This window comes from Hirundo rustica, chromosome 6 (genome assembly GCF_015227805.2).
Source record: "Hirundo rustica isolate bHirRus1 chromosome 6, bHirRus1.pri.v3, whole genome shotgun sequence".
NCBI classification, from domain to species: domain Eukaryota; kingdom Metazoa; phylum Chordata; class Aves; order Passeriformes; family Hirundinidae; genus Hirundo; species Hirundo rustica.
The window spans coordinates 49952206-49975833 of NC_053455.1; the positions used below are offsets into that span (position 1 = coordinate 49952206).

Genomic DNA, 23628 nt, shown 5'->3' on the forward strand with positions numbered 1-23628 from the left:
TGTTTTATGAAGAAAGAACACCTTTCTTAGTTTAAAATTTACCTCATATTTTTGAGGAATTAAATTATTTTAACTAACATGTATGTTTAGTGAGCTCAAGGTTCATAAAACTAAGGTCATGGTTACACAAATGTAGGCACTGATATTTGAAATTATGACTAAAGAACTAATTAATTATTAAGCTAAGTCTAATACATGATATATATATATATAAGTTGTCAGACATACAGTCTTCAAAATACACGCATTTTTGAGTGATTTCATCCAGCAACATGTTGAGAGGACAGGCAGGGATGCATCCTTCCACTCTAAAAGAAAAACAATTAGTATTAACTGTTGAATACTATCTTCTGGATCAAGCATTAAATTTCAGGAAAAGGATCTATAGATAAAGTATGTTTAAGCAGACAGTCTGGTTCACCTCAGTGTACTCCTTCAAAATGTCATTGCCATGACTTCAATTCCCACTCATATCTAAGGAAAAGCATGAACTCTGTGACACTCAGCTTCTGAAAGGAACAGTCACAGGTTCAAGAGAGAATACTATTGCTGTAAGAAATGCCCAATATTTTTACATGTCAAAATCGGAGTGTCAGTTTTACCAGATTTAGCAGAAATTCCATTTGCAGGAAAAAGCAAGGCCAGATATAGCTGTTGCAATGACATAACGGAAGAGCAGGGGCACAACTGTTTGGAACAAAGTTGTGATAACCTCTCTTTATTAATAATCTATAATACTCCCAAAATGAAAGTTACAAATATAGCAGTCATTCCAGAACCTGACAGTAGGCTGAAAGGCTGAAATGTCAGGTTTATGTGGCTGCAGCAGTGGGCTTTATTCCATTTCTTTTCTCTTTCACTTACCTCCTTACCCAAGAACACAGTCCAGATATATTATATGTACATTTGGGCCCTCGTATTCCTATTATCCTGCCTAAGTGTCTTGCCTAAATTACACACTTTTCCTTAAAAGTACAGACACTTACTTTGGTACTGTCTGACAGTTTTTTCCCAAAGGGTCCCTGCATGTCTTGAAACAAGGGCTTGTGCAGGCATCATAACGCCATTCACACGTAGAACGGGACAGAAGCTTAAATTTGTCATCTGAAAACAAGCAAAGATCTGTTATTCTTATATTTCTTGAAACACAGATACATATCACTAAGAGGCATGCTTTACATTCACTGTAGCATCTGCACACACAGTATTTATTGAAGGACTTTCAAGTCACATAATAGAAACACAAATTCAAATGGACTCCAGCCCTCCTCTGTCTCCATGCAGAACGGTTTCTTGCACAATGTTGGATATTAGCCCAGTGGCTCTTCCAACACCTGAAAGATTTACATGATGTATCTGGATTTCAGTCCCTGCACTATGACAGCTCACCCTAGCTCTTCTAGTAGCAGGCAGTGCAGGGCAGTGACATTTCCTGTATAATTATGCCTGCAGAGATCAACCATCATTATATATGAATCCCCTCTGAACTGGTAAACCTGAACTCAGAGCAATGTTGTTCAGAGACTGCAGAGAGTAACTGCTCTTAAACAGTGTTCACATTAAACACCGAAAAGAAAAGACTTTCAAGTTTGGGGGGGTTTTTTGAAGTATTTTTTAAGTTTTCCTGTTATGTGCATGACTGAGATATGAGTAGTAACTCTTTTACATCTTCTTGAAGACAGCTAAATTTTTCCATGAAGATACGGAGAAATTTTTTTCCTGCAATTTAGGGAATCTGCACTTGCAAGTAGTTATCTCTCTGTCATTATTAACCATTAATGTCTTCTCTTAAAATACAAATAATTTTCTTAAAAATAGAAATCATACTCAGACAAAAGGGTGTGTATGTTGCCATCTAGTGTTTTTACATCTCATTTTACCCAGGAAAGTAATTTGTCACTGTTTTTAAAAATGCAACTATTATGACAGTAAAATAGGCATCTATTATGTTTTCATAAGAGGTTAAGTACACGTGACTGAATTTTTCTGTGACCCCTTCTAGTGACACCAATATAAATTACATACATCTAATGGAGAAAGAGAATTTTTTCCATACATTTTGGTGGCTGATGTATGAGGTTTTCTGTTCATGGATTTGTTGAGTGGTAAGGTTTAAGGGCAAAAAAAAAGATATATGGCAGAAAGACAAAACATATCAGAGATGTGTTGGCACGGCAATCCAAAAGTAGCAATAACAGTAAATAAATCCAAGTCAAATCTAGGAAATCTCATTCATTAGTCTACCCTAAATTAAGTATGGAGACCAATCCATAACTTTTAACTCTTGCCACACAATTCACCATTAACCACATAGTAAGTTTCAAACACAATAAAAGTACAAGCTTGCAGAAGACAGACTGTAATCTGATGAAGAGTGATAGTTTCTCAATTTAGCAGAACGGTGGCTGTGAATTAATACTTCCAAGTGCTGGGATTAATATACCATCTCCCATTCCCCAAATGAACCTAGACTTTTATGAAATGATAGTCACATTTTCCTCAAGCTTTCCTACAGACTAAGCTCACAGAGTTTGGTGCTATTGCATGCCTTGGTAGGATTTAGGGTGAATCTCCACATAAATGCATAGCATTTGTTGATTGTTTTATAAATGCTGCTTTCAGTCAAGAATGAAGTTGTGCTTGTTCACAAATTTTGTCTCTACTTCTACAAAAAGAACTATGGACAACAGAAGAATTTGTGACTCTGGTCATAAGAAATTGCTTTCAAAGAGCTTAGAAACAATGGACATTAAATTTTCCAGTCAAGGGATTTTAGAGAGTTGAATATGCCAGGCCAGGCTGTACCAGTGTTTTTAGTGTGCAAACTACATTAAAGAGCACACAAAACCATCACAGCAAGAGTTGAGTATTTGTATGAACTGGTTTCCTTTTTTTCAGGATGTTTTTGAGATGTCTCATATCATCATAAGGTATGATGATATCTGTTCTTTGTTATGAATTGTGGGAAAATTCGTTAGAGTATTAAGAAAACATCAGTTCAGTAATTCATCCTATTTGAAGTTTTCACTATTGTCAACCTGACTTCTGGAATGCCTGAGCATCCCAAGGATCAAGCCACTGTAAAACAAAACAAAACAAAAAACCAAAACCACCTGCTCTGCACTGATGCAGCCAATGTTGCAGCCTCACCTCAAGCCCAGGGTGCAGTTTTGGTCAGCATGATATAAAAAGGGACATTCAGCTGTTAGAGAGTGCCCACAGGAGCAATGAAGATGGTGAAGAGCCATGCGGGGAAGCCATATGAGGAGGGACTGAGGTCACTTGGTGTGTTCAGCCACCTCCACCACATGCTTCCCATTTTTTTAATACTTGAATTCCCAGCAACCAGTAACATGAGCTTACTGTAGCCTGTGCAACAGCAAAGTTCCCTCACCACAAAACAATGACACACAGTTTACACACAATGAATCAAGCTTCTTGTACCAAGCATGTGTTCCCCAAAAGGATTCATCATGATATCTGGAGATAACCATGTGACCCCCTGTCAAGACTACCAGCATTTGTCTCCTGTTTGGTGACACAGCAAATCCTTTCCAAAATGGTGACATATGTCCTGGGTGACTGTGGCTCCAGCTGATGTGCCAGCTGAGCCCACAGTTCTCTTACCCGAAAGGGTCTGAGCACCAACACGCTATAGTACAGCAGAAACCCCCTGTAGGAGCACAGGTATGAACATTGACCTAGACAATATATTAAAAGGTATTTCCCAACTCAATTGCTTTCACACTTTGAACATCAGAGAAGCATTTTCTTCCCTATAATTTATGATTTTATTCTCCAGGGCTTTCAAAAATAAAACTGGGATAACAACTGCAGTTGCTACCATTTAATTAAGATTTTTACTATTTTATCACTGACAGACCATGATGTTCTGATGAGCCACAACCACCTTTCTTAATAACTTGGCCACTTCTTTTTGTGAGTTGACAATTCCGACTGTTTTCAAGTCCACCTGACCTTAATTTTCTATGCTGACTTTTACGTCACAGTGACAAAATTTCCCATTGGTAGAATCTCTGTAATATTATAATTTCAAGTTATGCTCAAAAAATAGCTATTTACTTAAAAATAAACCCTAAAATTTGAAATATTCCAGTGTTAATAAGAGGTTGTAGTTAAAAAATAATTTAAAGAATAAAGTATTTGGATTTCCATTCTTACCTGATGCCTTTTTTTCTTTTTTGCTACTTCAATGCAAAATGTAAAAAAAATCTAGTAGGTACAAAAATTGCTTTAGAATTAGTTCTATTTATAATGGAGGCAAAACTCTGCTTGGTAACTTAGATTGCCTGTCTCCTCAGTTACAAGTTTAGAAACATGAAATCCTATCTACCCACTTAACACACACAAACTAGTAACAAAGCCTGCTCATGACTTCCAAGTCTCTGCAATAAGAAATGCAAGCCAGTATCACTGGAAAAATTAAACTTTGTGCCCAGCCAAAACTGGAAGTGAAGTGTAATTACCTACCTCTCATCTACTTATGGGTTCAGTTTACTATCTCAATGTTAACACAACTCTTGAATCTCCTCCTATTCATTCAGCCAAAAAAATGGTAGGTCAAATGTTTGTTTGTGGTATAAAAAGGAAAGATGTTATTGTACAGTAACCTCAGTCTGACTTCAGAAGCTATCAAGCAGATGTGTTCAGAGGCACACATGGGATTTGCAGGTACAACAGCAGTTGCTCAGCATTTTCTAGCCTCAGGGCCCACATCGTAATCTTTTGGGCCAACAAAGCACATGAGCTCAAATTAAACTCAAAAGCAACTCATTATGAGTGAATCAGGGCACTCCAGAAAATTAATTCTACTGATGGAAATGGATAAGAGTAAACTGATGTTAAAATAGTCATTAGTATCATGTAAAACTGACTTCAGGTTAAAAAAAAAAAAAAAAAAAAAAGTAAAGGTAATATTTTTATTAAAAACTTTTTCATTAAAATTAATTCAGTTTTCAGTTTTGCACCATGTTTCTGAATGTGATTCGGTTAATTAAAATACCAAGATTAAAAGGAACTAAAAGTGCACTGTATCAAACATTGAGAAATGCTTCTGAGCAGTGTGCCTATACTTAGTGCATCTTGATATTTTAATTTTAGCCAAAAATTCTCTCTAAAACAGGCCTGATATTTACAGCAAGTTAGCTATTACAGCATATAACTAGTGCTATTAAATACTTTGTTTCAGAATTTATTTGGGGCAAGTAATTTTTATGTATGTTATGAAAATGTAACTCATAGTGATCCTAAATGGGTGGCAATCATATGAATGATAAAAGGTAACTAGTTTGAGCACATTATTTTTACAAAGTGTAAGAAAACAGCAGCTATATCTGTAAAAAGGTCATAAATTCCCTACATACACTGATTTCCCCACAATCTTAAACAGGAATTGATCACTCTTACATTACACCCCTGAGCTTGTCCATCCGGTAAGAGTAAGGGTATTCTTTCTTTTGGCTGAATGCATACCAATGCATTCACAGGTAAAAAAAAAAAAAAATCCTGAATAGAATGCAAAAATGTATTTTCTTGCAAATGAGTACACCCTACATATCAAAATTCAGTTTTCTATTCAATTTGCTTAAATGGGAACAGGACAGCAGAAAAAGCAAAGTATAGTGAAAATAACCCAGTTTTAAAGCTGAAGCGACTTCTCATGGAAAATACCTCACAACCTTGGTGTATCCCAATGTGACAATATTTATTGCGATGAAACTGGAAAAAGTGACTCGTCAGCTGACTTTAAACAGATATGTATCTACTGATCGGGTCACTTAAAATTTTTCCTTTTGAATGTGCGTCACAGAGCATGAAGAAGTCTCATGAGGAACTTTCTGGCCAAGGGGATTTACTGGACCTATTATTCTGCTCCTGATATTTATCCTCTGATTCCACAGGAATAGCTGTTCCCGGTTCAAGAGTTTCTGATCTAATATGCAAAGCATTTACAATAGTCAGCAGGAAACCCAATATGCTTTTGCCTGTGCACTCTGGAGCTGGTGTAACTTTTCCATTAACTTAAACAAATGCTGCTGTATTTTTAGACCATGTAATTACCCTACATCAGCAGGCTGGCCCTTGTGAAAGTACACTGGAGAAAGACTGGAGCCCTATGCTCCTCTGCTTATAAAACTCTGAAACCCAAGCCCTCGGATGTGGTGATTAATGAAATACCTCTTGATCATTTGATCTGATCCCACTTGCTGAGGTAAATTGTTTTAGTTTTCCATTGGCATAAATAGGATTTTTTTGGAATAATGACTGGAGGGTAAAGACTTCACACTTGAAAAGACATACCATTCTGCGTTAATGGACGACCATTGAGAATTGGAACATGCTTTAAACTTCTTCATTCCTCCCTCAAAGATAAAAGATTAAGGAGATATTTTTGTTATGTCCCAAAAAAGTTCCTTACTTGAAATGCTGTACGAACATCCTGGTAACAGCATTAGCCCTCTAATTGTGCCGTTCAAAAACCTCAACAGCTTTGCGATTACAAGCATTTGTCAAGAGGCAACAGGCATTTGGCAATGACAAAATCTGTCATTTTTCTGAGGTTGGAGTGTGCCAGTCAACAGCTGCATTAGGCTGTCAGCGTAATGTACTGCAAAACATCGTCAGACTCACAATGACACCATTAACACTTTAATTCAGTGTTTTGATAACAAGAAGCTCCACAAGGCATACAGTTGGCCTATTCTGTCACAGAAACCAGAGGTCGCTTCAGGTTTGTCTGTGCCATAATTCAACATGGTCACTGTAAAACATGGCCAGGCCATACTTTATTTGATACAATATTTAATTTTCTTTCTTGGCTTGTCAAGCACGTTTCAGTTTCAGAGAATGAACAACTGGTTTTAAACCATGGTATTGCCAGAAACACTTATTAAAACACTTATTAAAATACTTCTTCTAAATAAATAAATAAATAAATAATGCATTTAAAACTACAATACAATAAGAAGTTTTGGAACATACTCACTTGCAGTGATTTTGGAATTATATATACTACACTTGGTTTCAGCATGTAATTTTGTCACAGAATTTCATGAATTAATGTGTTTGAAGTATCTAATGTGTTAAGGAAAGCAAAAGCTAAAGCAAAGTGTAGTTACATGAATAATCTGCTTTGCTTTATTTTATATGCCAATATAAATTCTTGCATGCTTTTCCTGACCTCCAAGGCCATCCTCATTTCAGTGCATGCTTCGACTTGTTTAGGAATATATAAAAACTGTAATTCCTTACTAATCTAAAAAAAACCCTAACAAAACCAGAAATAGCTTGACTGACATGATTTCTTTATGTATTTTTGTCATCAGCTCTTGTAGGAGCAACATCTGCAGCCAGTTCCAATGAAGGGATCCTCAGAGTGAATAGCTTCTCCATTTCTGATCCTGATGTCTCAGTGGAATTGAACTATTATGGGAATGGGAATCTCACAGGTAGGTAGAAACACCTACAGCAGTCAGCAGTCAGTTTTATATTCAAAAGCTCACAGCAGTCAGTTTTGTATTCAAAAGCTGTTATCTGTTCAAGAAACAAAAGGGAAATTAACATCTGGATCCCCATGAAGGGGTGAATACGTCCAACCAGATAATGAATGAAACACTAGTGGTCAACATCCCAACAGACTCAGTGTCTCTGAGTGGGTAGTGGATAAAAGTCAAGGTGTTTTTCAGGAGAAAATGAAGTTTCAAAGGTGTAACCTACAGGCCATGTTCTTAGCACTGGACGGCATTATTCTTGAGGAGGCCACAAGGTTAGCAATGAGAATTCACTGTACAGAAATCTCTCTCTTGGTAGCAGGCAAAGGAGAGAAAATGTTGTCCACATGCCTTAACTTTTAGAGGTGTGCTCTTTTCTATTCCCTTTGTAAATCCATTATTTAGGAATATGAAAGTTCTGCTCCTAAAGAATTTTCTTACCACCTCCACAGCAAGTATTGCCCAGAAACTATATACCAGGATATGTATTTCCAAATCTGTTTGGCAAATAAAACAAGACTGTATGTTAAGCTACTTAATGGCTTTTCACATGAAAATAGAATTTCATCTTTGCAACAATGTTCAGGGAAAAATATTTTGAGCCTAGATGTCTCAGAGTCCCCACAAATCCTAGTAATGTAGGGGAGAGGTAAGCAATCTCATCACCTCTGAAAATAACACCACCATTTAGCCTGGATTTGCACAGGGAGAAAACTGCTGTTAATAACATTCAAGTATAATTACCTACCTACAAGTTTAAAAAGGGCAGACAGTCTGAATTCCTCTGAATGCTGGTACTTCAAAAGCTCAACTGAAGAGGCTGAAATGTGGATGAAGTATCCTGGTTTTGCAAATGACTCAAAGGAACTGTATCCTGAAAGCCACGTATTCTTGTGAATGACAAACGTAGATCTGTTGTGAAAATCTTCTGATTTTTTCCATTTAGAAACAAGAAGAATATTATTGGAGACCAGATGAAGAAAATAATTTGGTCTCTCAGCTGTTTCAAATGAAATCAAGCTGGAATCTGAAAAATCAAAACAGAAGAGAGCACACTGAACTTATTTATTTGCTGATATGTGCATAATAAACCAAGCTCATTCTGATGTACCACTACTAATACTAGTAGCATGAGGAATGAAAATTGACTTTGGCCTTACCAGTGAAAACAATCTGAATCTTATAAGAAAATACACTATGTATGGATTGCAGAGTGCTAGATTGTGATGGTTATTTAGTTCTCTAAATGCTTTACCGATTCCAACAGGAATACAAAGAGATTGAGACATTTGCCCACACCAGGATAAAGGAATACAGCCCTGAAGTCAAGCAGAACTTAATTTATAGTCTTTACTAAGCCATTTATTTAATAAAAACTTTAACTCCATCTGGCTAGCTTTAAAAGTAACATTTGCCGTCATTAATTGATAGCTTAAAAGCTCAGCCTTTCATTAAAAATAAATTAAAAATCTGCATTTTGCATTCAGCTCTCTAGCTCTCCCTCTAAAAACATTACAGCAAAGTCTTTTTTCTGGCAAAGGTTCCTTCATGATACCTTGCCCTGCAGTACTTCTGGTTTCAAACAGCCTCTGTACAGCCAGTTGCAGGGCATCAGATCTTGAGCCTGTTATGGGCATCTGCTGCTCACAGAATTACTTCATTCTATTTTGCTGTAAACTCTGCTCGTCTCTTGAAAACAGCCATTAATCTACTGTAAAATCAACTAAACCTCCAGGACTCAGTAGCATTTCTTAAAAAAAAAAACACAACCCCCCCCCCCCCAAAACTCTATTAAAAGGATATATTATCACATTCTGGTATAACACTTCTGGAAGACCACCTTGTTTTCTGAGCATAAAAGCTTTGGATATTCTGAAAAAGCTAGCAGTACTAGTGAATGCCTTTTTATAAATTATCTGTAGCAAGTAGCTTTTTATAAGTAACTGAACTATACTTCCCTCTAGCCACACCCCGGCTCTCACTAGCTCAGTTATTCAGGGGTTTTAGGGAAATATATTTCAGAGAGACAGAATAAAGATTTCAAAAGAGTGGCTCTCACGCCCAGCTTCCGTCCAAGCTTTATTCTCGATGTGATGTTCCAGGAGGCCGAGGAGAGAGAGCCGACCAGGAAGAAACAGGGGTATATCTAGTTTTGGGCCAAGGAAAGATATTGGCCCTGAGCCAATAGGGTCAGGAGTAGGTATGATAGGGAAAAAGGGTTGAACTACATAGCACAGGTTTCAGGGGGACTCTGAGGGGAAAAACCATTCCTCAGAGGAACACAAGTAACAAAGGACAGTCAGTGTGATTTTTAACACCTGCTGTATAGGAAATCAGTGCATTAATGACCCAAACTCTCCATAATCCAGGAACTGCCTGAAACTGATAAGACATGCATTGTACTCAGGTACCAAAGAGTCAAGAATGTCCTGAAATGATACATCTTATTGGTTGTATGAACTCCTCATGACCAAATGATGAAATGCGATTTGTTCAAGGTGGACCATAAGGCACAAATTCTATTTGCCAGGTTAAATTCTGAGCAAGAGATTTTTACAGGGGAATAGAACAGTAGGACCGACCTTCCCTTTCCAAACATAAATTGAACACAATGTGCCTCAAAACTATGACTAATAAAGAAATCTGTCCCCAGCTATTCTGTTACATGAGCTCTTGTGTCAGTTCTATAGACAGCAGTATTAGTAATCAAATGCTTATAATTTTTAGGTGATCCACATCCCTCCTTTGATTATGCAAAGACAACCACCTTCAGGCTGTCCAAAGAGCTCATCAGGGCACTCTGGTCAGTAAAACCATTGATACCCAAGTGCTCTGTGGGCATTAAAGCTGTGTATGCAGACAAATTCAGCATTTAATTAATGTCACAAATGCTGGATATACTCTTGGAGGCTTTCTGCACATGTCTGATGGTGTGCAACAGATCCTGCATCTGATGAAGAAGTTTCCTTCAGTGGAAACTTACGTTAGAACCCAAAGGAGACAAATTTTTAGCACTGACCCTTACAGAGCCCAGTTAGTGTCAAAGGACATCTGTGTGTGTGTGGGCAGACAGTGAGTGATGGTGGCAGAGCGAGCACGTTTCTTGCAACGTTTCTCTCCCATTCTTTCCCACTTCCACCAGAAGAGAGGTAAAGGGAGCAACAAACATGGAGGACTGGGCTGCAATACCAGTTTGGTGCTTCTGAAGGCCGAGGTGTGGGGAGGAAGTTCCTTTCAACTGTTTACAAAGCTACAATCTAAAACCCACCAAAGAAAATTTTGGCAGACATTAAAGTGCACATTCAACTGATAAAACAAAGTGGGGTTTTTGGGTTTTTTTTGACCCAGGTCTATTCTTAAAGACAAGGGCACAGTTCGCTCTGTCTTATTTAAGATGCTATTTAAGAGGTTATTATGACTTTACCATGTGCTCTGGGTTTGTAAAGTCCTGAAGTCAGCATAAAGCTTGCTACATGCCCAGGAGTAAGATCATCTTCTTTCACAGGGAAAACAACACCGTCCACCAATTTTGCTGCTATTACAAAGTTCCCATCCAAATAGCTGACCAGTTTGTATGGGCCTTTTCCCAGAGCTGTGGAGAAAAAACAATTATTTTTCATGTCAAGCTCAATGCTTGAGCTCTAAGCATTAGGGCATGTGAAAAAAAACATACCTCACCACTCTGAAAATAGATCAAGGTGCCATGCACTAAACTTGAATGAAAACAAAACAAACCTTTTTCAGAAAATAGATGTCCTGAAAACTATCAAGAATACCTACTTTCAGTTTTCAAGATCCATAGTTATCTTCTCCTTTTCGTCCCTCTCATATGCTTTGGTTTCATAATCATTTTACTGAAGTTAGCTGACCCCTTGGTTATGTGATTTAGGATCCTTCTAAACTATTTATTTGTATGGTCGAACTGTTTATACACTTCTTACTACTCTTAAAAACCTATTTTATTAATGTCCAAAGCTTGAGGCAGAGAATAAAAGCTTGTTGTCAACAAGCATCAAAAAGCTTCTTGAACAGTGAAGATACAAACATAATCACTGGAAAGTAATACAGGAAGAAATCAGCATCATAAGCAAAGAATGGTCATATTTTTATCTCTAAGTAAAAAAAGCCAAAAACACACAAAGTTATTTTACAAACCTTAAAATGTCACACCTTCTCATTTAGATCAAACTTTACTGCAGAAAATAGTTTAGAGTATATTTTTAGATGTCTGAAACTATTTTTGTTAAGTTCTCTGTTAAAATTAGGCATTTTGTGCCTCACCTGGGCAGTTCACCTCATTACCATTTTACCCACAAGCCAGGACACGGCAAGCATACATCTGAGACAACTGCAGCTATCAGCTGGGAAATTAATAGCATTGACTCTTAAAATCTGTTCCAACAGGTTAAAAATTTGGACTGCATTTTGCAGCCTGCCTTCCTACTCTGGTTCTCCAAAACTTTAAAATTTATTAAAAGTTTTAAAATCCTAAGGTTGCTGCATCACAAGTAGAGCTTCAGATTCTAACGGCATGAAAAGGTAGCCAGTTAGGACACAAGTCCATGCCTGCCTAAACATGTACAAAGATACCTCTTTACCTTCAGTGCAGGGAGTTGGAAAAACATGTTTTAAATTAATACTTAAAACATCCAGTGCTCTGGAAATATCCTTGTATCTTTAAGTATCCCATCTCAGGCCCATCCAAAAGTGGAGAGACTACAGCCACAAGCTGAGGATTTCCCTTGACCAAAGACAAAAGACTTCTGCTTCTAGTAGGACTGGAACTACTTCACTCTGGATTCATCACGAAGTTACATAGAGAAAACATCTTTCTGGTCTAAGACAATTTCTTAACCTTCTTGTCTCCAAAACTAAGTAATTCTGGGTCATCCCACTATAAGTTATGTAGACAAGAAAATATTCATCATGGAGATGATATTTTTTACCCTCAGACAGCTCTGAAATAAATACTGAATACTGATGAGCTGGATTAGGAAAGAGTACAAAAATACAAAGTAAGAAGTATACAATAATCATGCTTGTTGCAGGGCTGGTCATATGCAAAAATCTTCACTATTTCCACTCATTTCTGCCAGTGAGAATTCAGTAACAAATAAAGGTAATAACACACCTTAAAATGTGTGTTATCATTTAGCTTCACTATTGTCACAGATGTTAGAGACATTGCACTTTCAGTCTACCTGCACTAAGACTGTCTATTATCAGGCTGTGTTTCCTTTATGAAACAAACAAACCAAAAGGAAAACCTAAAGCCTTCAATCACCTCTTATATTCAACTATCCTTTATTTGAATTAATTTAAAGTCTAAAATGGTGATTTAAATAAAATTCTCATGCATTAGTGATTTGACCCCACTCAAAATCTTCTCAGGAGTCAGTGTATGAGAAAAGGCAAATTTCTTGGCTATATTTTTTGGGCCTGGCACAGTGACTAAGTCTGTCCTAATTTAAACTCGGTCCCTTTCCGAGACCTTTCCAGGAGTGAGTTGCTGCAATATCGATCAGAAGACCAAAATACTCTATGCGATGTGGATAGACAGGCTTCTACATGAGCTTGATAAAAAGTTACAGCATAAATAGCAGGAGCCAGGCTGGCTTGTGTACCACATCTGACTGTGCAGACATGGGCAGGGAAATTTGGTAAAGTAGTCTGAATATGGATTCCAGGGCTAACACAGCACAACTGCATCCAGTGCAGGTTCAAGGTATGGTCCAGGAGTTTGTCCAAGGTTTACACCCCTCGCTGGTAGCCACTCTAATGCAGCAGCAATGTTGGCTGATCAGGAACACAAGGCTAGGTCAGGCAGAGCTAAAAGGACTGTTATTCCCCATCTGGGGACAAAAAGTGGTCATAGCTTAATAGCTACCTCCCTCTGGAGGCTGCACAGGAGCCTGTGAGTGATTTAACAACCCATTGGCATCTGTTCAGCTTTGAACTGCACTGCTCCTTAAGCAGGTAGTGCCCCTACTACTTTCCAGTTGATATACTGTTAATTATTTAATGGTTTATTTGTTTAATCATCATCTATCACTGCAAAGAAAATTAGTTATGACACATTCTTGGGAGAGGTCGAGGAATAAAATATATTATGAAATTAAAAGCCTTCAAAAAAGCAAAATAAAGCAGCAAGACAGAATCTTGGCTAGTTAAACAACTCACTCACAGATGTTTTCATTAACACAATTTTTTTTAATACAAAAATTCTAAGACTTAAATAAAAAAAACCCAGATTCTATTGATATTGTCACTTCCTTTAGAACTTACCTTTGTTGAAATATTCACAATCATAAGCTAAAAAAGGAAAAAGAAAGAAAAAAAATGCAATTACAATAACTCTATAGACAAACAGGCTTTCTAGTCCCCTCTATGATTAAGACATGAGCCAAATGCTTGGCCAAATCAGATCATACACAAACATTTATTAAAACATTATTGCCAAATATTTGCTATGCTTTAGATAAAATAATAATTTAAACTACACAGATTTAAAGAAAGCATTGCTTTTCAGCAGGAAATACTAAGCTTACATACCTACAGCTGTCTTTTTGTGACCTCTAGTGGCTATGACTGAGCTGCACATTAAAACACACCTTTTCCATCAAAAGCCAAGAAGCCAAGAGTAACCCCTTCACTCAGTGGCCAGTTTGCTGTGTGACCCTGAGCAAGCTGCGTGCTCTCTCTGTGCAACTGCAAAGTTAGAAGAATGCTTGTTCTATTCTTTGCATCTTCCCTTCTTTTATCACTTTTTTTGGGAAATGACAACCTCCTATTAGGCATTTCCACTAGGCGTTAGAGAAAAAGGTCTCAGATTTTTTTTATAAGTCCTAAGAATTGTTGGAGAGGAATACTAAGGTAATGACTATGCCCTGCTTAAAAATTTACTTGTCTCTCTTCAGAAGGCATATTTCACCCTTGGTCTGGGTATTCTAATAAGGCACATATGTTTACTAGAACTTATTAAGAAGTCAAGTTCTCCTGAAGATGGAAAGCACTTGAGCTGTTAACTTTGCACCTTTGGTTTGAGGAGTGTGCCTGCTAATACAGAGTGTGCATGCTGTGTACCCTAATACAGACTTCCTAGGACTTCTCCTTTCACATCACAGGACAAGGGATTAAAAGGAGAAAAGTATCACTCAGAAACAGAAAAAGCACATAAACCAGCTAGAACAGAATGAAACAGGAACAAGAGGCACCAACTCATCTCCCTACCAGTGAGGCTTAGGTTCAGTTCATGGCCCCGGGTAATGTGGTGTGACTGATTTTTCAGGTCTGGCTCCCATGAAAGCAGGGCAGTGGCAGCTCTTGGCAATTAGTGGTTAAACAAACTTACGACACACTCTGGGAGACCTCCAGTCTATAGGAACTCCGTGCTGGCAGCACTGATGGGCATATGCTGAGATACTTGTACAGAAACACTCACAGTCACCCCCTTGGTTACAACCACAAGTGTCTGTCAGGCAGTTGGAGTAAAACCAGGTGACATCAATCTGAAAATGAAAAATATTGCTTATCAAAAACCCTCCTGTAGAAACTGCCAACCAACAACACCTCGACACAAAGCCATCGCTCTTTCAAAAGGCAATATATCAAACTGGGAAGTATTAAATATTTAATTCTCAATGCTTCCTGAAACATGAGAAGAAATGTTCATTGGAAAACACCATAAAATCTTGTCCAGCACTTAGCAACACAATTAAATCAATGACCCATTAAGAACAGGCATGTTAAGATATTGACGCGTGCTTGTTTTTTGTATCGTTTTTTAATATTTAAGCCCTAATAAACTGTGAAAAACCTTATGAAATAAAAGACTAAATTGATCACAAATCAGTAAAACTCAGAAATTTTAAGGAAGTCACATAAAATGCATAGGAATCAAAGTAGATGGAAAGCTCTTCTTTATATGTGAGTAATTCATATTCTCTTCATACTATCAGACATTTTCACACAAGAATGTGTCATTTTTCCTTACAGTATCTTCAAGTCTTGTCTTAAGTGACAAAATTTCAAAGAAAACTGTCAATGCTAATTTGCTTATGGAAATTTTACACATTGACATAATTTACTCAAATTGATTTACATTTGAGTAAGTTTTCTAGGAATAAGTTCTTCCAACCTGACACTGCCTATTTAATTAGTTTATTTATATATACATGAAAAATGTGCGTGTCATGTAACACATTTCACAAAAAGCAAGTGGTCATTCTTACACAAATAATGCTTGTGATTAAAAAGAAAATATCCCAAATTGTACGTAATTTTGTCTTCATTAATTGCAAAGGGCTTCATATTGAAAAGTAACATTTTTCTCTGTTGCTATGTTCACTTTCAATTGAACATATACAGGACTATATATACTATATATATACAGGACTACAACTCACCACTGGGTGGCAAGCTTCAAATGCTTCACTTAGCAGTATCCCACATTCCTTCTTGGCAAACAGCTCTCTAAGGGGGTTCAAACTGCATGGATTTCGAATGTCAGAGCTGTCAACACACTAAAGCAGAAAGCAAAATGAAGGTGAGAAATCTTTTTCATAGCCACTTTGTGTTTTGAACTCACAAAGCATATTTTTGTGTTTTGTATTTTTTTTAGGAAGATGCAAAATTTGAAGCAAATGCATCATTTATGAAACTAAATCAGGACTAAGATATAGAATTAAAAGCTAAAGCTAATGAAGAAGAACAGGAAGATTACACAATTTGAAGAAATGTTTCACTGGTCTGAAAGCAGCAGAAAAACACACACTTACTTACAGGTCTAAGCAGAGGTGCCAGAGAGGCCCAGCTTGCAGTATTTACACCTGAACATTATCCATTACATAAATAACAAAGATCATTGAGACAATGTGCATTAGGAATGCCAGAAATCAGATTTTTTACTCTGGTACGTTTCTATGAACACCACTTCGGAAAATTGTATTTCTAACTTTACAGCACATGGAATTTTTTTCTTTCCATTGCTATGGTTGCACAGTTAAGTATTTCCCACCTACGAAAAATCAGTTACACTGTCAACACAGTCTAAAATTCTTCCATTATACAAAAACCCCACTACTTTACTGTTCAAATGTAATCAAAAACATTCAAAATACTGTTACAGCATTTTTCTTTATAACACTCTGCAACAAAAAAGGGTGATTATTTTCTTCTCTTTAACAGATTATGACATCTTTAAGAACCGCTGGTATTGTTGTTTGTATTGCTGCCTGACTAGTTCTTCCAGGAATGAACTTCTGATTCCATTCGAGATGAATTTTATGGTATAACAGGAAAAAATCTACTAGTAGAATATACTAGCAAGCATATTCTCTTTTTGCCATGTACCTCTACAGCTGTCCAACGGTTTCCAAACTCTTGTGAGTTTGTTAATTCAAAATTATCTGGAGTCCTCAGTTCATTTACTGTCTTCAAATCAAAATTTCCACATAATCCAGTCAACTTTCCCTGAGAAAAAAAAAATATATACACAAACACATATATAAAAATATATTTTTTACAAGATGAAATACTATCAGTCATGACCATTTTCAAAACTTGCATCTTCAGCTGCTTAATTGCAAATTTGTCACATTTTGATCCTTTTTCAGTTAAATTCAGCTTTTCAGTCAAAATAATTCAGTAACAAAGCTATGGAGGATATTTTATTTTGACAATGTCACTGTTATGCCCTTTCAGTTATGTATCCCCAAGCCTTTAAAAAAGGAGATGATCTTTTTGTTCAGAGAAGGGAGCCGTTAGCCAGTAATGTGGTTTATTTAAGCCTCAGCAAAATAACATCAGCTTCAGTCATGTAAGGAATGAGTACTGAAGGAGAACTTTGCCCCAAAGATATTTGTCCCTGTTGTTGCAGAAGTTATACAGAAAAGAGTAACTAAAATAAGATAAATGACAATGAATATTTGCATTGACAAGGTAACTGAATGCTTCTTTAATTTATTTCTGACACTCTATTCCCTGAATAATTATGTCTTATTTAACAAGATTTACATAAATACCGCAAAGAAATGGCAGTAAGAGTGTTGACTTCCACCTACCTGCCACTGATGACCCATCTGCACATGAACTGTTGTCCTCTGATCCCAAAGAATGGTGATATGTTCATCAGGAAAATGAACAACAGTGAAAAATCCAGCTTTCCATAACTGCATTTTTTGTAGGTCATCTATGTGACTAGATAAGCTCTGTTCAAAATTAAAAGAGGGAGCTTATAAAGGAAATAATATATTCATAAAATGTTCACTTGACAGGAAATGAAACACCTAAATAATATTAACAAGGTTAATATGGTTCTCAGACATATCCAAAACCAGACAGAAGGCCACAGAGGTAGAAATGCTTAAGCAAAAGGAGCCTGGATTTTGAATGTGAACTGTGTTTTATTTTTATGATTTTCCAATTTTAAAAGTTGATTTTATATCAAATTTATAAAATGGGCAATGGACTGAAGATTAAAATGTTCATGATTCATCTGGGAGGTAGATGAATAGTCTTAAGGCTCCTGATTATGATTTTCACTTAGTTATAAGTAATTCTGTCTCAGTCACATTCTTTTTTTTTTTAATATGGATAGGGAAAAAAGATGCATGAAGCAGCCTTTACAGTGATCAGCATTCACTGTAAAGATATTTACACCTCTGCTACTGAAGCGGCACAATAAGATTTTGGTTATGAAAGGAAGAAACATCCAGAGTACATATGCTGCTTTTTGATAAGCAGTAAGAACTGAAACTTACTGGATTCCCAGTTCCATCATCAAATACTAAAAATGATTTTCCAACATTAATGAAAATGTTTTTTCTGCAAATGATTCCAGTACTAAAGCAGTCAACATTCTCTATAATGATGGAAAGACTGGTTGAAGAAGTACCCTGAAAGAGGAAAAAAAAAGAGTCAAATTTAAAATATACTAATATAAATATACATATTGTTACATAGTTCTGTTAGCAGAAAATTCAGCGTATGTTATGAATTATTCAAAGTCTAAACAATATCAAAAATGAAAAAACAGGATGTCAGACTCAATAAAATACACAGACAGGAAATAAAATAGTAGATTTTAACATCTAGTTTTAAATCCAGTTTTAGAGAGGTTCTACAAAAAATTCTCACCTTAACTAGGTAAACTTTACAAGTTCCAACAAAGTCAAAGGTGAGTCCATCAAAGGTCCTGTAGTGCCGGTCCCCATATGCCGTGCACATTGATGGGCAAGGCTGGAAGGTGCACTGAAATGAACCGTGCTGGCAAATGCTGAAAAATGCACGACCAATAATGGGAATATCAGCTGCAAGCCCACAAAAATGATTACAGCTATTGCACTGAGAAGTAAAGAAACAAAAGCTGTGCAAGTGTGAGGAGTGTGGACAGAAGCATTCTGAAATGTTGGCTAGAAGCAGGAGACGTAAATTAATTATCTGGGAAAAAATGTACTGTTGAACTCAAACAGTCTGTTTTTTCTTCCATGAGAATTTAGAGGCTCCAGAATTTACAGACATCACAACAAGTCTCAAAAACCCCAAAAAATACAACCAAGAAAACCAACAAAAAAAACCACCCAGGGCAACAGAATACAATTTATTCTCTAGTACACACCATTAAACCTGCCACAAGGTGAAAGCCTTCTTTTTCAGCTTTTCACTGTTTTTTCTGCACAAGCTGAATCTTGTCAAAATCTTGAGTCAAAAAGTAGCATGTCCTGTCACTAGAGATCTCATGCATTCTCTGCTTGAATGAGAATTTCACAGAATTCCCAAGGAAACATTTCAGTGCTTAGGTTCTTAAAAATAAACACATTGTTGGACTTACTCTTTTTTCAGATGTCTAGATGTCATCACCCCCAAACTCCAGCCTAACAGTTTAGGATCTTCCAGAACAGTTCAAGTTATGTCTATGGCCACCTTAAGCATCAAAGGGTTTTCACCACACATCTACTGAATGTTCAGACCTTGCTGAATTCCCTTTACAGCATAAGAGAATAAATGGATTCTCTTTGCATCATAAGAGGCTTTGTGGCATTGGATATCATACCTCTTTCTGAATCACCTTCTCGCAATCTAAGTAACATTTTCAGGAATGACTTAAGTTTTATAAATAATGGATAGAATTTCATTTCCTGCATCCACAAGTAATCATTAAAATATCACTTCTATCTTCCCAAATGACCCAGACACTTAAATTTTCCTTGATAAAGACAGCATAGCTGATGCCCTGGCATAGCTTTAGTATAGGTGTCTTTTTAAATATAAGTTAAACTAAATACAGCATGTGATAAAATTTTGGTACCTGCCTAAGTTTCCTTTTTTAAAAAAAATATTTTTAATTTCCTCATTAAATGAATGCTGAACATTTTATAATTAAAGTCTTAATCTTTTTACAGAAATATTGGATAAATCTCTAAAATGTGACATCTCATATACTGAAGCAGCAGGCAGTATAAAGTTTTTCTCAGTATAATTTTTTGTCAGTGTAACTTGTCCTTCATATTTCTATCACAGTGCCAGTACACCAGTGTTTTCAAAAGGGCAGCAAATATGCAGAAAATCTAGGCAGCTGTAGCTACTGGTAGCACCAGGTTTCCTCCAGTTCACTTAGCAATTAACTTGCACATGGAGCCACTGTCCAGATTTTTCAAGACTCTGCTTATCCCATCACTGATTTCATCCACTGCTTGTATTTTGCATCACTACATATATCAATACATTATGGCTAAAATAAGTAAAAAACACATGAGAGAGGTGTTTGCTGTGCCAAAGCACAAGGAAACCGTAGTAGGACTTGCTAACTGCATTCACCTCAGAACAGTACAAAAGGAAGGAACCTCATCAAGCTGATGGAGAGAGAGGCAAACAGAAGAAATTATGTTTGAACTGGAAGACTAAGTTCTGCTTCTCATGTTCTCTTGAGACATTAGGTTTTAGTTTTGCTCTTGGCCTATTCAAAGCCTTCTCTGTATGCTGACCTCTTAAGGACCCATGCAGAAACATTTCTTAACACATAAAACCTAGGGAGAGCCTTTTCTTTTTTTCAGGAACACATTTATACTTAGAAGGAAGGGATTAAGAGGTACACAATGTCTTTAAAGTCCTCTATGCCAGGTTTGTTTCATACTAAGTGAACTAACAGTTATCAGAATCTAGAGAGCCCTGTTTGGAAAAGCTGAGCTATCAGAATCTTCTAAACTTCAAATAGTTTTTTATAAAGCATATTTCCAAGAAGTATTTGTTAAAGAACACAGGAGACCCAATTCAGCAGCCACAGAGAATGACCAGGAGTTGGTCAATGGTCTCAGCATGATGACAGCAGCCTAGCACATCTGCTTGCACAAACTCATCTTACCTGGCACAGCACCCATGAAAATGCTGCTCTGATAGCCTCAGCATTAGAACATTTTGTGTTTAGTCTTGCCACTACATGCTAAATATTTCAAGTACTTGCAGTGAAAACAAAGCTTGGGAAACAGAACCACACAGGTCAGTCAGACCCCTAGCTTGGGTTGAAAGTTCCGGTCAGTTCACAGGTAGTTTTGCCAACTTATGAAATTATTTTGTTTGTCATGTTACTGCTCAATAGATAAATCAGATCAATACTTTTGTTGCTAAGACTACACCAAATATGAGTAAGATTTAGTATCAACATACACTAATTCAATGCACCAACCCCACTATAACTTCTATGAGTGCCTAAGTGCGTTTGCACAAAAGCGCTCCCGTGCTTTGCACCTTTCCCTTAATATATCAGATACACCCCTGCATGCACACTCAGCAGACTCAGAGATTTTATATGCTTTATATCAAGCAGAGCTTGTTGCAGACTCCCCTCTATTCAACAACAACTGATTGCCAAAAAGCCATTATCACTTAATCTATCTTTGTTTCTGGACAGGGAAGACTACAGAAGCCACGACAAGATTAAGGAACTGTTCATGAATTAATGAGCCTGGCCTCAGGGAAAAAAAAAAGAAAAAAAAAAAATAGAAAGAAAGAAAAAAAAAAGGAAGGGGAAAAAAAAAAAAGAGAAGTCTAAATATCCAGTGTGTCTGCCTGCACTGCTGCTGCCCTTGGTGAAGTCTCCTCCAGATGAGATGGGATAAATGAATTCTCTCTGATGCAAGCAATCCCACACCAGGTCCAAATGGAGAGGCCTTTGGAAACAAGGGGGTGAATAACCCGGGTCGCTTTACCTGCCTGCCCAGTGGAGATGGCTTGTAAGTCGCTTCACCAGTCGACCAAAGGGCTACAAATCTCTTCTAGAGCAGCTACTGAGGACCTGACGAGAGGCAGAGGAAGGCAGTCAGCACATGGCTGGAGGGGGCATGACATCCAGACAAGGCAGAGCCTGGTGCTGACAGGACAAGCCTTCCCTGGGCTGGGCAGGCCAGGAGCAGCAACTCACCAGGGGACACCAGTTAAATGCTCCTGGTAAGCTACAAGGAGGACACAAAAAGAGGGAACTGCCCTTCTGGGAATCTGGAGGCTACACCTCTACCACAGTATCATGGTGCTTGGCAGTACAGCTGATTTTTCTGAAGCTCTGGCAAGACAAATATCACTGCTTAGTGCCAGCCTGCAACATTCAGCCACGGTCAGAGAGGAAAACAGGCAGAGATTGTCAAGAAACGAGCTTGTTTCAGGATCAGGTAGGTGGGGTGTATTTTCACACTCCTGTGAAGCTTATTCAAATGGCAGAAAAACACACCCTACTGAGAGTGTTCAAGGATACCTGGCAGGGTATGTGCTGCATTTACAAACACTGGATAGTAAAATGAGTAGGTGCCTGAGTGTGTTTAAATGATCCTATCAAGCCTTGCCTGCTGGAATCCGCCCTTTGAACTCTGACTGATTCATCAGTTACCCACATACACAAAATCAGTGACCCATCTGTCAGTTTCTTTACTCAGTACATGATGCTGCTCAATACTCCCCTAATTCAACATAGTAGTGGATGCACACTTAAGGACACAGGGTTATGTTCCAGTCTCTAGACCGCCCAGATTCAGTGCTAAATGTGAAAATGAGTAAGTAAAAAGCTTTTAAAGAATGTCAATCAAGTGTGATATTTAAGGGATTTTACCTGTATTTTAGGAATACTAGCCATGACTTTGAAAATAAAAAAAAAAAATCATTTTCTAAATCAAGATTTTTAAAAACTAAAAAGATCCCAAATTGCTATTATTTTGTCATGTAAAGCACCTTGGAACAACAAAACCTGAACCAGTTTTAATAGCTCCTTGAAGAAATGTAAAGATGAAGTCAAAGTAGATGATTTAGATAATCTGCTGTGAAAATTATGATTAAAACACATGAAGGAAAAATAAAAAACCTATAAATACAAAACTAAAATGAACTCATCACTTAAATAAATCTCCACTTACCATGTATGACAGGAAGAAATTACTTTGTCACCTGAAGAATATTCCTTTCCTTTCCATGAGCATGGGCATTCATCTGCATCCAAGCATATGTCCCCATGTTTCACAAGACTACCAAAAAAAATAACAAAAAATACACATTCAGCAGCAGTATAGCTGGTATCCAGATACAAAAATATTTTCATAAATTTTAAAGTTACTACCAGTTTTGTTATTGAGACCCAAATAATATTTAAAGTCTTCTGAAACTGAAAAGGCACAATTTTATTAATAGTTGTACATGAGCTATTTGGTATCTCCCTTTCACAGGTACCTGAATATTTTATCTTTACTAAGTGCCAGCACTTTGAGCATTAACCCTCTGAAGATTGACTCAATATACAAAATTTTTAGGTCAGAGAAACTAAGAATTTCTAGACATCCTCTAAATTTCACCAAATTTCTTGTAACTCAGACAATTAAATTGCATTTAACTGAAGCCAAGAGATAATCCATAAGATGTGGGAGCCATGACAGCCCTTTGTTCCAGTGGTACATACTCTTACTATCCAAAACTAGTGGCATATTTTGTCTAAGGATTTTTAAATGAGGATTTCTTCTTATCCCCTTCTTTTCTTTCCCTAATTCAAAGAGTTTTATTTTGGTGCATTTTTCTGTAGCTGTAGTTACGGCTCCATGAATAATTTAATCAATACCAAAAGAGCTATCCTGGCTGCATTAAATTA

The 23628-nt window shown here is 37.0% G+C and overlaps 1 protein-coding gene across 1 annotated transcript in view; it reads right to left on the reverse strand.

Annotated features, from left to right (window-relative positions):
* OTOG (otogelin) overlaps positions 1-23628 on the reverse strand; it is a 110267-nt gene that overhangs the window by 42123 nt on the left and 44516 nt on the right. Inside the window, 12 exon segments of the mRNA XM_040066164.2 lie at positions 229-308; positions 987-1104; positions 8260-8538; positions 10936-11103; positions 13797-13823; positions 14863-15019; positions 15917-16033; positions 16863-16982; positions 17573-17719; positions 18272-18406; positions 18648-18786; positions 22907-23014. Of these exon segments, the coding sequence (XP_039922098.1) occupies positions 229-308; positions 987-1104; positions 8260-8538; positions 10936-11103; positions 13797-13823; positions 14863-15019; positions 15917-16033; positions 16863-16982; positions 17573-17719; positions 18272-18406; positions 18648-18786; positions 22907-23014 (1595 nt within the window).